Raw genomic sequence first — 16,419 nt, 5'->3', positions numbered from 1 at the left:
CAAAACAAATAAAAAAATAAACATGCCTCTTTAAAAAAAAAAAAAATAAAACCCCAGGGAGTTGGTTTTTTTTCATTTTATAGAGGAGATCCTAAACTTCTGAAGCACAGCATAGAAATTTGCCAAAGGCCACACTGCTAGGAGGTGAGGATGAGATAGGATGGCAAAAATTCAGATATTTAGTTGAAGGAACACTTATATTTAGTTCCACTTGTGACTAAATAGGTAAGCTACTTAACAGGAGCCTATCTTGGGCCTCCCCGGTGGTGCAGCGGTTGAGCGCTGAGTTGCAAAGCTGCCCACGGCCTCTGTAGCACTGGTTCGATCCCCAGCTGCTCCCTGGCCACCGGAGGAGGGTCCCGCTTGGTGTGCAGACCTCTCCTGCTGCCCACTGCTCCCCTCAGCAGTGTACTTCGGTCCTTCTGCCTGCTCTGCTCCCTGCTCTGGTTCTGGTGAATTCTCTCACCCTCCCGCGCTTCTGACCGTACCCAGTGCATGTATAAACAAAACAAATAAATAGAACATGCCTCTATTAAAAAAACAAACAAACAAACAAACAGGAGCCTATCTCAATAGATACCCAATACGGAAGTGTGAGAAGTTAAACATAAAAACATGAAGCATAGAACATGTTTTCTGTTTTTACCTAGTCCAGATTTTTTATTACAATGTCCCTTTCTCACTTTCCTCTCATCATCACAGGAGGAAGTGTGTGAAGTGCAAAGATTAGCAAATGGAATCCTGCTTCTGTCCAGAGCCTTCAGAATTGCTTTACTTTGGGGTCACAGGACCTTGAGTCTCCAATGAAAACTATGGACCACACTCCAGGAAAATGAGCTCCTGAGGTGGTTATAGAATTGTCTTTGGGGCAGTTAGGGATGCATTTTAATAAGGTAAGCCAGAGAGCTTACCTCAGTTAGCTATCCTGAGAGGCCAAATGCCTTTCCTGCCAACAGTGGTGTCACAACTCAGGGCCCAAGCCCTCTTAATCACACCCCTCACCAGTCTGCTGCCTGTAGATCTCTAGTGTAGTCCTCATCACTGACTTGACAGAAATCCTACTAACTCTAACTTGCAGGAGATGGGTCTCTGATTTAACAAACCCCAGGTTAGGGGTTTGTAAGCCAAAACAACCAGTACCCGCTCAGAGGGGCCTTTGGCTGTCACAGTCAGGGATGGCAGGGAGTGGCTCAGGTCCTCAAGGTTGCAGGAGTTGAAGCCAGGAATGCCAACTAACCCTACACCAAAAAATGTCAGGAATAGCCCTTTTTGGCAAAGTTCATTAGATCACACTTTAGTACCTAGAGGGCAGCTGGGCCATGAAAGGGTTGTCAGGGTAAGACAGAAAGTCCACATCTCACAAAGGGAGATTTAGCATATATATTTCCCCACAGTCCTGCACCCACCATCTATCATGAATGTTCTTTCCTAGTGTAATAATACAAGTAGCAGGCAGACACATTTTTTTTTTTTTTTTTGTTATCTGTAATGACCAAAGCAAAACATTTAAAATCGCAGCTTCTGGAAGAACCATTTGTTCTTGCCAGTCTTGTACCTAGAGAGGAAAAAAAGGACACCAATGAGGACAGGAACAACAAAATTCCCTTCATGGAAAATAGTGAAGCCATACCCCAACACCCACCACCTAAACCTACTTACCTCTCCTCAAATTTGACCTTGGCCTCTCGTCGGGCCTTGCGTTTAAGAGCAGGATCTCTGAAGACATCCTTGTTGACAACAGTTTTGTCCAAGGGGATATCCACAGAGTACCTGGGGACAATGACAGGGAGATAGGACCAGTCCACATGCCAGGACTTTCACATAGCCCCTAAGTACTCCTGGGACATTGGGGGGCACCAGGAGCAATCATCAAAAGCTATGCCAAAGTCCTGAGGATATTTTTCAAACCTTCAATTGTAATACCCATTTCCATAGATTCTAGCAATTGGAAACACAATTCATGCTTAATTTTCTATAACCATTGTTTCTAGGCAAGAAGTACCTCTTTATGACCACGGTTAACTGGCTAGCTTTCTGTTCAGACTCAGGCAGGGTCAATCTCATCACGACTGATGCAAAAATTGGGCAGCTATCCCTGGTGGCGTAGGGGTTAAGTTTCAGGACTATCATGCTACTGCCATTGTGGCCTGAGTTTGATCCCTAGCCAGGGAGCTGACCCACAAATGGCACAGCAGATCTGTCCTGTCTCTCCCACTGCTCCCCTCAGCAGTGTATTTCAGTCAATCAGCCTGTTCTCCCCACTCTTGTCTCTGGTGAATCCTCTCAACCCCCGCCTACACCCCAGTTCTTCTATGCATAAATCTTAAAATAACAAACAAAAAACCCACACAACAACAACAACAAAAAAAAAAAACACGAACACACAAACTGTCTCACCGCTTTCCAGAACCCGGAAACAGCTCTGCATCTTTACACACAATCCTGGTAGCAAATATTAAGGGCTATGCTGCTGGGTTTTGGGTATTTTTGTTCAGGATTTTCCAATCTTGTTTTTCCTTCTAAAACTTCTCTAGTACCAAGACTGTGTATGTACTGCACAATATTATGAAAGGCTAAAAGTGGCTCAGCAGCTGAGTGGAATTAGGGGAGACTTGCTTTCATTCATTTACCAACTATTCTTGGAAGCTTGTAATAACTATCCTGGTGAGTGGAACTCTGGAAGGCGACAGACTAGATACCGTGCCTATGTTTACTGTGGATGGAAAAAAGAGACTAAGATTCAGAGACCACAGCCACTTTGTAAGTGACAAAATGAAAATGATGTTCCTTTCTCATTGGAATGGCTGCAAGGCTGTCTCCTTATTCAACCGTGGAAAGAGGAAGAAAGAAGCACTTCCAGTCCCATTCTCAAAATGCTCACCTGGTGGGCATGAGGTGATTGTAGTTATACACTTTCACAAAAGACTTGATCTTTGACCTTTTGGCAATTTTCTTCTTGCCCATGGCAGCTGTCACTTTGCGGGGATAGCGATCAATTCCAGCCACCAGAGCGTGGCTGTAAGGGCGGTCTGCGGTGCCATCATCAATGTTCTGAATGAGCAAGAATTGTATTTGTTATTAACCAAGAGTCTCTCATACCTTGTGCAGATACAGATAGGGCAAGTATAGAAATGACAGTCTCTTAAAAAATAAAAATACCCACCTTCCCTCCCCCACCCCCCCTGCTCTCTGAGACCCACTATTATAAAAGAGAAAGCCACACAAACTAGACACTAGGTGCTCGCAGATGCCCCAAAAATAGTAAAAACAAGGGCATTACATAGTCCATCAAGAAAAATTCAGAAAGGTTCTTGTGGGGCAAGAGATTTTAGAAATATTAACAAATGTTAACATTTATGGAGTGTGCTTGATATATGCCAAGCATCGGTTGTCAGCATTTGACATTTGTAACTTCCTGCACAGGTGCACTGCTAGTAAGGGGCAGAGGCACGGTTCCAGAACTTCAGCCTCACTCCAGATTCTGACAGGTAGGTAGATGGAGGAAAACAGGTGTAGCCTGGTGTCACCCAGTCAAAGCAGTGGTGCTATAATGTGAAAGACCATGGCGAGGTCAAGATACCACGAATCGTAAGGCGAAGGCAAATAGTGAAGGGCTGAAATGCTAAGCGACCATTTTGACTGGAAATAATCTCTTTTAGCAGAATCCCAGGCGCTGCACCTCCTACCTGCTTGATTCAGGTCAACTACCGAACCTCGCTGAACCTCAGCAGTGGAAGGGAATCCCCTTACGGTTACAGCAAGAATTGGATGACAACACGTAAGGCAGTAGACGAGGCACCAAGCAAACATTCAGTACACGCTGGATGCAACTTAAAGTCTCTTTGGTACCGGACGCGTACGTGACTGGTGCCCGTTTCAAGGCACCTTTGTTATTTTGCATATTCCTCTCCCTAAAGCCTTCCTGCATTCACCGCCCTCCCCCAATGCTCAGTGGCAAAAGCCCCCGCACCAGGAGGCTTGCCAACCTTCTGAAACCCGCCCGATTCCCGAGGCGCACGGGCGCAGAGGCTCTTGAGGCCGATACCTTCACAATGACCGCTTTGCGTCCGGAGTAGCGTCCGGCCAAGACCAGCACCACCTTCCCGGGTTTCATGAACTTGCCCATTTCTGCAGAGAAGGAGAAAGGGCCGCTAAGAATCCGTAGGGCCAAAGCCCCGGGAGCCGACGCCTGACCGCAAGTCCAGACTCTGGGCGCGGAACTTCAGGCTGCGCTCACGGGCGTTTTAGTCCACGTCGCCCGCGGGACCCTGATCGCAGGACAGTGTCCACTCCGAAGCCGCCAGAGACCGAGGAACCGAAAGCGCACGACGCACCCCTGGACTCGACGCCCAGGCCGCGGATGGCGATGGATTGGGAGACCCTGCCCAAGTCTACTTACCAGCAGCAACCACTCGGGCCTACAGCAAAAAGGAAAGACCAGCACTTCCGCTAACCTTTCACCCCGGGGAGCGGTGATGTCACTTCCGGCTCCGCCCCCGTAAGTCTCGCCAAGCTTCTCGTGAGCACTCAGCGTCTGTATTGAGGGCGGAAGAAGCTTAAGGGAGAAAGCAGGGCCTGGCAGCCCGTTTATTCAAATCAAACTTTATCAACAGCTCCCGCAGTAGACAAGCGTAGTTAATCCTGCCGCGCACGCGCGGGTGGAAGAGCTAGGGAGGCCTATTTGGCAGCGGTCTTTTCACACTGCGGCCCCGCTGCCCGCTTGGTGGTAGCAGCTCTCTTCGCTTACGCAAGGGGGGCGTGGGTGGGGGTTCAGTGTTAGTTTTCCGTTTCAGAAACAAAACTGGGAACAAAATAGTACATATGTTAGTGTCAGCAGTGTGCACGGGTGGCTAGCCCTAAGGAGGGAAAGACGAGTATTAACCAAACAAGGGCACTAGCCCCCGACATTGACATCGTAGACTAAAAGGAACAGTTAAGGGCCGGCACAGAGGTTTACCTGTGCCAAACTGGTAAATGGTGGACCTGGGGCTCAGAATCAAAGCAGTTCAACTTTTGAACCCATACTTTTACACCTGTTACTAAATTGAACACCTACTGTGTGCCAGGCACTTTTACATATATATTTTTAAAGATTTATTTATTTATACAAGAACCGGGGTACAGGCCAGATGCGTGGGAGGGTGAGAGGATTCACCAGAGACAGAGTGGGAAGCAGAACAGTCAGGCTGACTGAAATACACTGCTGAGGGGCGGAGAGGTCTGCCCTCCATGTGGGACCCTCGCTGGCCGGCATGGAACCGGCGCTGCAGAGGCTGCAGACAGTTTCACAGCGCGGCGCTCAACCACCTGCGCCACCAGGGGAGGCCCAACTTTTAAGTCGACAGGTTATTTAATTCACACAACTCTATATATCTGGTATTATGTTCCTCCCATTTAGGCTTGAGGAGATTGAAGTTCAGAAAGGATAAATTAGGTAAGGGTCACTGATCAGTTGCATAGATAGGACTTGAATCTATGCCTGAACCCAGGTATAGCTGGCTCTCAAATGGAATTATTTGAACCTAAAATTTTTTTAAATTAACTATTTATGGAAATGACTTAGGTAGTTCCTTGCACATCTTTTCAGTTTAGGAGAAAGAAATATTAGAGTTTTTGCTTACTGAACAAAACTAATCTCAGGCAAGATAAGGGGAAAATGAGGGTTTCATCAAGTTTTTTTCTTAAGGTTCTCCAGGCATCAATTTTCCCTGCAGCCCTCAGAAACTCCACTCCAGTGGTTTATCATACTATGTATTTATATGTCTACATTCAATTAAAATATTTTCTGGTTTAATTTGGCATGGCATTTTACAGTTGGAAGTGACCTCAGAGATCATCCTGACCTCTCAAAGATGAATTCTAGGGCAGAAAAGTCACGGAATGGGTGCACAGAACAAGGTCTCCCCATTCTCAACCCAGTGCTTTTCCCATACATCACACTGCTCTGTTCATTACCATCTCTAAGGTCTTCCATTATTCCTCTTATCTACTTCTGCCTCTTTGCTGTTTCTTTCTGGGAACACAGAAACCAAATCCTAAATCTTACGGCCTTGTACTCTTCTCACCTACTAACACTTTTCAAATCAAATTAGTAACTAAATTCTGTGAATTTTGCCTTGTCTTTTAAATCTTCCCTTTTTTCCCCTGCCTGCTCCCTAACTTATGCAATTTCAGCTTTTTCTTGTCGTTTCTCCTCATACTTTCGAATGGGTCATAATTGCTTGGGAGGCTAATTAAAGATGCATCTCCAACCAAGATACTCCGATTTAGGTCTGAAGTACAGTGGTAAGATCTATAGATCTTATTTTGAAAAATGTCCCTAAATACAGCTCCACATTCACCACTTTACTGCTTGAACTCCTTCACTGGCTTGCTATACTAAAGTTTGAACTCTCTCACTTCTTCCCTTCAGCACAAGCTCCTGACTTCACACTCCTTGTGTACCTCTCCGGGTTCTAGCCCGCTCAAATCCACAAAGACCCAACCTCCTCTGAGCTCTGGGGTCTCTACTCAGCTTGTTGCATGTGTACTTATTCTCCCCTCCTTCACTGTAGCTAGATGAAAGTTCCATCCAAATCCTACCTACCCTTCAAGGACTCCAGAATTCTCCCAGACAGAATCTCTTCCTTCCCTGGTCCCCTTAGCAAACCAACCCACACTTACCTTGATTATAGAGCGCAGCTCGATTAGTTTGGATCACTGTGGTTCCCAGACCAGCAGCATAACAAACATGGGAACGTGTTAGAAATGCAAATTCTCCGGCCCCACCCCTGTGCTACTGAATTTACTCTGGGGATGGGACCCAGCATGTGTGTGTTAATAGGCTAACCTAAATTGCCAGGTGTTGGGTGTCTTCTTAGCTAGATCATGTTCCTTGAGGGCCGAGTATGTTTTACCATTTTCCTTAGCATCTAGCCTGGCCAGGAGTTGGTAGGCACCCAAGGATGAAAGAATGAATGCAGACCACCTTAGAAGGCTTTAACAATGTTTTGTAGATTTGCCATGGTGACGGCACTGTAAGCCTGGGTGAGAGGGGCGGCAATGCCAATGGCAGTTTTCAGTGAATTTGTTCAAGAGGAAATATAAATGCCAACAAAGTTGAGTTGATCCAGGGCAGAGATCAGAGAAGAGACAGAAAGGTCAGGAGCCAGACATAACTTAAGGAAATACTGATCTTGATCAGATGAGCTGATAATACCCAGACAGACTTTTAAACCAAAGCTAACGGTCTTGAAGGTTTTTGCAGAGAAGCTACACAAAATACTATGATTTTATTGGCAACCACAGATATATCATTGTTCACAACATTTTACACTTATCCTGTTTCACATAGGAGGACTAATTCTAGTAAATTATCAATAATACATAAATAACAGGTTGTTGAAAAAATAAGTTAAAATGCACTTTATTAATAGTGCAGACGCAAAGTGCAGCTGGCAATTGAATACATTAAACAACGCTGAATCAGTAGTGATGGGAATCCACTTGGTTTTCCAGAAAGTGATACACTTTGCTGATCTTTGGTCAGCCCCAGAGCAGTGTGCAAGCTGAGTGACACATGAACAAAAAAGGCTAAAACCCTATAGACCACATAGGACCAGCCTAGCATCAGTTTTCCACTGAAATGCTTAGCCCTGTGCCTGTCAACAGTGATCTGCTGTAGTTCCCACTCCAGCTGTAGTACCGAGTCAATGACCAGACTTTCTCCATCATCCAGCCTTCAGGACAAGCGGTGCCTGGTGAGTCTCACCCCTGGGAGGAGTTGCTGTTGGTCACTGGGGTATATTCCTCTCCACGCTGGCCTCTGGTGGCAAGGGTTCTCTCAAGGAGTTTACCTCTAACACTGTTCCTTCTGAAAGGATGATATCAGAATCCATTGAGGTGCAGAGAAGAGATTACTTGCCAGAGGACATGGCACCCGGTAATGGTTCTTATTCCTCACAAACAACCACCTCCAATGCCAAAAGACATGTCTGTGCCGTGAGGAGGAGACTACCTTATGAGGAACACATTTCAGTTCTCACCTTTACATAAAAAAGGGCTCATATTAAAATCAAGTTGTGGTTAACTCCCTTAGAAAACCTGTTCATAGATATTTCCATTCCAAGTTTTATTTAGAGGCAGCTATGGAATATACACAGGCTCCCCTGACCCTGTTGTCAAGAAGAAAGGGGCATCACTATTTGTAAGAGGAAGGGAAATACTGGCCTTTGGATTCTCTCAAGCCCGTCTCAAGTGAAGGAAGATGGCTCTGAAATAACAGGAACCTCAAGCTGGATATCTCCTAGGATGAACTCATTCCCACTGCCATTCACTGCCAGGGAGAGAGTAACTGGGCTTTCCTAATATCACATATGATCCGACACATTGGTGGGTTAACTCAAACGTGTGCCCACCTATACACTGTTGTGTACATGCCAGGGCAGACCCTTTTAAAAAAAGGGTCTCTAGCTTATCTGTCTGGGCTGCTAAGTCGGTGAGGAAAAGAAGCATTGCAGTTATTTGGCAGGGAAAGAGTCTTTAGCCCTCTCAAACTCCTTGCTCCTATCCTAGAAGACTAGCCATCATCCTACTGAGCAAGGTGCTGGTCTAGGGCCAGGGCATTCCCATCAAAAGGCATCTTTGATGTTCTTGAGCTGGCGCACAGCCAGGTCTACAGGGAGGCTGAACTTGAGGCTGCTGAGGCGACTAAGCAGATTGAGGGCGCTCTCAAAGCCTGTGTGTGCCATGTAGCTCCAGGGCTGGTAGTGGGGCTCAATGAGTGACCCTGATTTACAGATGAGGTTCACCCAGGACACCAGACGCTGCTCATTGAGTGCCATGCACACCAAGGCCTTCAACTCTGAGTCTGCACTTCGCTTAAAAGGGTCGTGCTCTGTCAGCACCATATGGATGGCTGTCAGCAGGCTCTGCTTGGGGGTCACAATGGTGCCTCCCATAACAGGCAGGGCAAAGGACTGGGAGAGCTTCCGGGCCGGGGACTCCACGTAAGCGCGGCCATTCTTTGCGTGGTAGTACTTTACAAAGAGCTCCCAGGGGTGCATGGTCTCAGGGGTGGAGGAGAAGGCTGGCAGCAAGCAAGCAATGGGAGCCATGACCAGGCTCATCCCTGGTGAGGGGGCGTACAGTCCATGGGCCAGCAGGTCCCTCACGGCCACTGTCAGCTCCTTTCTCACGGCCATGGTCAGCTCATCCTTACCTCCCAGAGAGAGGTCATGGAGGTTGGCAGAGGTGATGACGTGGTCATGTGGTTGGTGCTTCAAAGCCAGCTGCTTCACTCTGTCCACTGATACCTCCAGCCTCTTCAACAAGGGAGAGTAGTCTCTGTCGGCCTGGCCCCGCTGCCACAGGGTTTGTGGGATCTGGCCCGTAGCACAACCAAACTGGCTAACAGCAAAGATCTGGAGCACGGCCAGTGCCCGCCGCATCAGGTGCAGTCCCGTCTCCCGAACTCTCTTCACATCTTCTGCCTTTACTATTTAGAACACAATGACTTATCAGTGAGAGTAAAGGCACGGAGATGCATTCAAGAAGTCACAAACTGAGACCAAGACTTGCTTCTGAGCTACAATATGAGTCTCACATGAAGCCAAAAACTACCTAGGATGTAGCTGCACTTGCTTCCTTTTGGGCTAATAACAGCTGCATTGAGACATAATTCCTATGCCATCAATTCATCCACGTAATACAATTCAAGCGTTTTTAGTATATTCATGAATTGTGCAACTATCACCCCCTAAAACACCCTGTACTGTTAGCATTTTCCACTCTCCACTTCTCCCCAACGCCCCAAAACTTGGGTCACCACTTGCTCTTCTAGAAGTTGTACTTACGTTTGCTGTTTCCTGGAGGCAGTCTGCTGCTGCCAGCTCTTGTGGAGCCATTCCCCATCTGTCCACTGGCCTTGCATTCACAGTGTCCATTCTCTGTCTGCAAGGGGCTTCCCACTTCATCTGGAATCAGAATTTACAAAGAAGAGATGCTTATCCAACCACTTTATGGCAGATATTTCAAGGAAAAATATTTAGTAGGCTTACCACCCAAAAAGACTTTTACAAATTGTACCTTAATTGTGTAGAATAGTGACTAGTACAAGTAGCTGGCTTAATATTTACTGAATGAATGAAGCATGAGTCATCATTTTGTGGATGAGGAGAATGGGACTAAAGAGGTTAGTAACCAGCCCAAGGACACACAGCCAGCAAAAGGCAGAGCTAGGATTTTAAACTCTCCGCCTCTAAAATCCATGTTCTTTCCACTCTACCATGCCGGTTCCTTAAATAATCAGCACATCAAAACTGGCGCCTTTAGGTATTAGTACTCAGAATACATCTAATATGACATCTGCCCACCCTTCCTTTCCATTCCCTCCTCTGAACCTTGGATGAAGTTGATGAACATCTCGAGGTCTCGGATCTGAGTTTTCAGCTGCTCCACCAACTGTTCTTTAACTCGGGCAGGGTTGACGATCTGAGCCACAGCTGCATCCACGCGCTGGCGCAGCTCTTCCGTAGACAGTGAACTGAGGTCCTCATTCAGGTTCATGTCCAATTTCTTTATTAACTCATCTATGATCACCTAGCAAGACCACAAATAATGAGCACACCCTCTGGATTTTCAATGAGAGGGCTGGGAGCATACTTAACTAGTATGCTTTCTACCTTGAAATTAAAGACACATGGAATGCCTGAAATTGTGAGAAATATAATTGCTGACCAAACTGAGGGCACCAATCCTTCTTAGAGTGACAAGAACCCTTCCTTGGTCTCAGACAGAAATAGCTCCTCTCACTGCAAAGTTTCTATCAGGTCTGGCAGCTTTGCCTCAGGAGAACAACAATGTGAATAATCCAAAGTGACTGACTACCCAGAAAGCTTCATGTTTGGCTTTCCCCAAGGCCTCCAAGAGAATTTGGATTTACCTTAGTTTCTGGTCCTTCTCATCCCTTCTTGCCTTGAGGCAACTAAAGAAAAATCTCTATGAAACATCAAGGCACATTACAGACAAAATACCCTATTCACATTATTAGGAACAATCTGAAATCCAAATAATGTAACTCCAGCCAGTCAAAAAAACAGCCACATTCCAGGGAGAGAAACATGTAGGGGAGACTGTGACTACATTTATACCAGCAGATTTGCCTGTCTCAAGATACATATAGTACAGTTATGCACTGTTAACCTCATATACAGCGATGGTTCCCATAGGTTATATACCACATAGTCTAGATGGGTAGCAAGCTACACCATTCAGGTCTGTGTACTACATTCTATGACATACGCACATCGATAAAATTGCCTAACGATGCATCCTTGTCTTAAGTGACACGTAACAATGTGACTGCATTCAATCAGTTTGGAGGCCTGAATATTTACTAACTGGCGGTAGGCGGCAGAAAAAAGCTAATTTACATTGAAAGATGTGTCCAAGTAGAACTGTGTTTTGGTTTTTTTTTTTTAAAGATTTATTTATTTATGCATACAAGAGCTGGAGTATAGGCCAGAGATGCGGGGTAGAGGAAAAAGGGGGTGAGAGGATTCACCAGAGACAGAGTAGGGAGCAGAACAGGTGGACTGACTGAAATAACTGCTGAGGGGAGCAGCGGGTGAGACAGGAGAGGTCTACTGTGCCATGTGGGTTAGCTCTCTGGCTGGGGACCCACTTGTGCTGCAGTGGCTGCCGATAACCTGATAGTGCTGAGACTTAACCCCTTGCGCCAACAGGGAGGCCCCCAAGTAGAACTGTTTTAATGACCACATGAAAGAAATTATTATTATGCATTACTACTATTATGCTTATTAATAAACACCAAAAAGAAAGCATGCAATCCTATTACAAAGCTTTGGAACTTGTATTTCCGTGTGTGAATAAAGACTGGTCCCCTGATTTGGGCCAGAAAGAGGATTTTCACTGGAAGGGGCAAGATAATCTCAGGTAGTGGTGGAGGCACTTCAGATGTCTGCTCACCCTCTGTCTTTCCAAGACCACGGACTGTGGCAGGGAGTCGTAACTGCCTTCTTGATAGGCAAATGTTTCCAGATCATCTAGCTGGGTTTTGAGCTGCAGTATCAGTTCCTTCTGCTTCTCTCTTTGGGTTTCCAGTCGTTCCCGTTTCTCCTGCTCACTCTAAGACAAGAAAATACTTAGGTCTATTTCACAGGAAAAGGAAGATTCAGGGTACATTAAGAATTTTCTCAAGCCAATGACAACTAGTAAAATAAAAATGTTTCCAGATAATCCAAATGAAATATAGAATTCATAAGACAGATCCAAAAATAATAACTAATTCATCCAAGGCGATTTATTAAATGTTTTCTTTAAGAAAGAATTTCTGTACTCACTGGAAGAGGGATATGAACAGGCTATGAATACAATAGGATATTAATAAGCCTTTGTTAAAACGGCTTATTTTTCAGTGGTTTAGTTAGGATTGAGGCAATTTATCTCAGTCAAGTCAGTCTCCTAGGAATTAAACATTCCAGCCTCCACAGGCAATTTCCACAGAAAATCCCCTGAATACTTTCTGCAGTCAAATTGTATAAGAAAATCTGGAGGTGACAGTGTAGAGAAAGGCTTTATAACTTATAATCAGTTTTCTTAAGATTCAAAAGCCTTTCTCATTTATTACAGACTTAGCAAAATCTAAAGAGTAATAGCAGGATGTCTGGAGTAACTAAAAGCAAGTAATAGGTGGGGTGGGAAGGTAACAATGTTTTAAAAAAGAAAAATCCCTGACCAGTGATTCCTTTTTCCACTGTTGGCCACCAGGTAGTTTCCCCATTAAAATTACTAAAATTCCTTCCAGGTAGTTCAGTCTTGCCAATATATTCTGAAACATTGGTTCTTCCTTGCCAAGGCCAGCAGATCATCTGCAGTGTGTAAGTTTCATTTTAAACTAGAAATCTATAGGATATTAAATTTAACCACAAAATGGTACTTACCAAGCCCTCCAGAAGCAAGGTATGAGAGAGAACAAATGAAAAACAACAAATTAACTTTTTGTTCAAGCTATTTAAAAAGAGTTCAATTGCTTTATCTTTGCTCAACATGAAAGCAAGTCAATCCTTTCTTAATGTCTTGGCTTTTTTTTTTTAAAGAACCCTGTCCCTCTCCAGTTAGTGAAAGCCTAGTTATCCCATAAGCAAAGGTTTCCTCAAGCAGAACTGATCATTTCCTCCTCTGTACTTTGTACACACTTTCACTCTAATTCATGTCACATTATAAATAGGATTTGCTTAGAATTGTGTCTCCCCCAATTAGTAAGTCCTTAAGGGCAAGGACCTTGACATTGTAGCCCCAATGCCTAGGACAATGCCTGGCAATGGGTAAGTTCTCACTCTTTGTGATATATCACTGAATGAATCAGTTAAGAAAACACATTCTAGGACCTCCCTGGTGGCGCAAGGATTTAGGGCGCAACATATGAAGTTGTTTATCACCACTGCAGCACAAATTTGATCCCCGGCCAGGGAGCTACCCACATGGCGCAGCAGACCTCTCTTGCTTGTCTGCTGCTCCCCTCAGCAGTATATTTCAGTTGATCTTCCTGTTCTAGTCCCCACTCTGTCTCTGGTGAGTCCTCTCACCCCCATACCTCTGGCCTGTACCCCAGCTCTTGTATGAATAAATAAATCTTTTTAAAAAAATCCACATTTTATTTTTATTTATTTATTTATTTTAAGGATTTATTTTTTATTTATTTATTTATTTATTTATACAAGCACTGGGTACAGTCAGAAGCGCGGGAGGGTGAGAGAATTCACCAGAGCCAGAGCGGGGAGCAGAGCAGGCAGAAGGACCAAAGTACACTGCTGAGGGGAGCAGTGGGAGACAGGAGAGGTCTGCACGCCATGTGGGACCCTCCTCCGGTGGCCGGGGATCGAACCAGTGCTGCAGAGGCTGCGGGCAGCTTCGCAACCCAGTGCTCAACCACTGCACCACCGGGGGGGCAAAAAAAAAAAAAAAAACCCACATTTTTTTTTTTTAAATATTTTATTTATTTATTTATACAAGCACTGGGTACAGTCAAATGTGCAGGAGGGTGAGAGAATTCATCAGAGCCAGAGCAGGAGCAGAGCAGGCAGAAGGACCAAAGCACACTGCTGAGGGGAGCAGCGGGCGGCAGGAGAGGTCTGCGTGCCATGTGGGACCCTTGCCGCGGCCAGGGATTGAACCAGCGCTGCAGAGGCTGTGGGCAGCTACACAGCTCAGCGCTCAACCACTGCGCCACCTGGGAGGCCCAAAACCCACATTTTAAATAATGAACTCTGACTAGAGGAAGTTGTTTAACCAGTCCAGGGAAAAGAACTAGGGAAAATTTCTGTTTGTTCAGATTAAAATAAATGAGTCAATATCTGCTACCGATAAGTTTTTTTGGTTAAAACAAATCTAAGTGGGAAGAAAGCCATATGTGATTTGTAACTTGAAGAATAAAAAGGTGGAAAAAAGACAGCACATCTTTTCAACATCTCCAACAAGCGATGGACAAGCAATCTCTGCCCTTTCAGAGACAGAAAAATTGTAAGGAAATGTTCCCTTCCTATGGTATACCAATCTTCATTACTTACCAGTGTAGGCTAACTGGATCTATCTTACTACAGTTACCAGAGGGACCACATTTAGAATATGTAGTTATTAAGCAGGATGGGAAAGAAGTTTTAAAATACCAACCTTAGGAAACTCATAGACTCTTTCAATCACTATGGGATCCCACTGTTTACCAAAGTTCTCACCCAACGAGAGGTCTAGAGGTTAAACACTTTCGTTTGAGTCCAGAAAGGCACAGACAGGATCAAAGCTAAATTGCTATGGTTTCCATAACAATTCCATAACAATTCTTCAGAGGTCTAGTTAGTATTGAGACAATTTACTCACCAACTTTCCCAATCCCCAGGAGGGGGTGCTCTAGCAGATGGGTTCAGGACTTAGGTGTTTTAAGAGGTGCCAGCAAGGTGAGTGGAGCAGCCCTCTCAATACTCCCCCCCCTTTTTTTTTATTGAGCCTCCCCGGTGGCTCAGCGGTTGAGCGCTGGGTTGCGAGGCTGCCAGCAGCCTCTGCAGCGCCGGTTCCATCCCCGGCTGCTCCCCGGCCACCGGAGGAGGGTCCCACATGGCGCGCAGACCTCTCCTGCCGCCCGCTGCTCCCCTCAGCAGTGTGCCTCGGTCCTTCTGCCTGCTCTGCTCCCCACTCTGGCTCTGGTGAATTCTCTCACCCTCCCGCGCTTCTGACTGTACTCAGTGCTTGTATGTATAAATAAATAAATAAATCTTTAAAAAAATTTGATTTATTTATACAAGAACTGGGGTGCAGGCCAGAGGTTGGGGGTGTATGTGAAAGGGTTTACCAGAGATAGAGTGGGGAGCAGGAGAGGCGGATCTACTGAAATACACTACTGAGGGGAGCAGCGGGCGAGACAGGGGAGGTCTGCCGCGCCATATAGGTATCTCCCTGGTCGGCCGGGATCGAACCCGCACTGAAGAGGCTGCGGACAGCTTCACAGCGCCGCGCTCAACCACCTGCGCCACCAGGGAGGTCCCCAATACTTCTTTTGCTGACCTCTGCGCGCTCCTCACATGATCACACTTGCATCTCTCTTTGCACACTCCTCACCCTCAGGTTCCCGGGGCGCGCTCGCCCTGCACAGGCCCCGCACAGGCCCCGCACAGGCCCCGCACAGGCTCCGCACACCAACCAGCCTCCGGTCTGCTCGCCAGTCTGGGACGCGAGGACTCACCTGCGCCGTCCGCTTCCCACTGTCGCTCTCCACCCAGCCGCCCAATTCTCACATCCCTGAGACCCGGCCCCAGCGGCTCACCTGGTCTTCGCCGCGCAACCGCGGCCAGTCCCCCGGCAGCTCGTCGCCCTCGTCGCCCGCGGAGTCCCCGGGCGCCCCGTAACCCAGGACGTGGGGGCAGCCTCGGAAGGCGAAGTCTTCGAGCTCGCGCAGGAGGCGCTGCTGCTCGGCCGGCGCCCCGCGCACCACCTGGCGCAGGCGGAACTGCACCTGAGCGAAGTGCGAAGACAGCGCCAGCAGCGCCGAGTCCAGGCGCCGCCGCTCGGCCCGCAGCCGCCGCACCGTCCGAGCCGGCGAGTCCGGCGGGGACCCCGGGGCCGCGCCGGCCTCCTCGGCGGCCGCCTCTTCCGAGAACGCGGCCGTCCCGGGCCCGGCCTCCGCCACCGCCCCCACGGGGGCCCAGCGCACCGCCTCGCACGGCGGCAGCGACTCTTCCTCCTCCTCCTCCTCTTCGTTCTTCGCCTTTGGCACAACGGCTGCCGCCACAGTTACCGGCTCCGCAGCCGCTCCGACGGCCGCCATCTTCCCGGAAACGCCGCCGCACGTCAGCCGCGCCCCCTTGCTGCCATGGCAACGGCGCGCCGCCCGGGAAGGCGGGCGGGGCGGGGGCGGGGCGGGGGCGGGGT

At 47.2% G+C, this 16,419-nt stretch overlaps 2 protein-coding genes across 2 annotated transcripts; both read right to left on the bottom strand.

Annotated features, from left to right (window-relative positions):
• Window positions 1-1,481: 1,481 nt before the first annotated feature.
• RPL27 (ribosomal protein L27) lies at window positions 1,482-4,126 on the bottom strand (the record flags this gene model as incomplete). The annotated part of the gene is made up of 4 exons (XM_084237251.1): window positions 1,482-1,555; window positions 1,660-1,770; window positions 2,882-3,051; window positions 4,046-4,126. 4 exons carry the CDS (start codon window positions 4,124-4,126, stop codon window positions 1,507-1,509), a joined length of 411 nt encoding a protein of 136 aa, XP_084093377.1. The 3' UTR covers window positions 1,482-1,506.
• A 4,483-nt stretch (window positions 4,127-8,609) lies between these two features.
• Window positions 8,610-16,315, bottom strand: RUNDC1 (RUN domain containing 1; the record flags this gene model as incomplete). Its single annotated transcript, XM_084236212.1, has 5 exons — window positions 8,610-9,475; window positions 9,834-9,953; window positions 10,380-10,578; window positions 11,968-12,126; window positions 15,815-16,315. The coding sequence occupies 5 exons, from the start codon at window positions 16,313-16,315 to the stop codon at window positions 8,610-8,612; spliced, it is 1,845 nt and encodes a 614-aa protein (XP_084092338.1).
• Between the last annotated feature and the right edge of the window lie 104 nt (window positions 16,316-16,419).

This window comes from Talpa europaea, assembly GCF_964194135.1.
Source record: "Talpa europaea genome assembly, chromosome: 7".
In the NCBI taxonomy this organism is placed as follows: Eukaryota; Metazoa; Chordata; class Mammalia; order Eulipotyphla; family Talpidae; genus Talpa; species Talpa europaea.
Note: the sequence above shows the minus strand (reverse complement) of the source record. Positions and strands in the feature narration are given on the sequence as shown.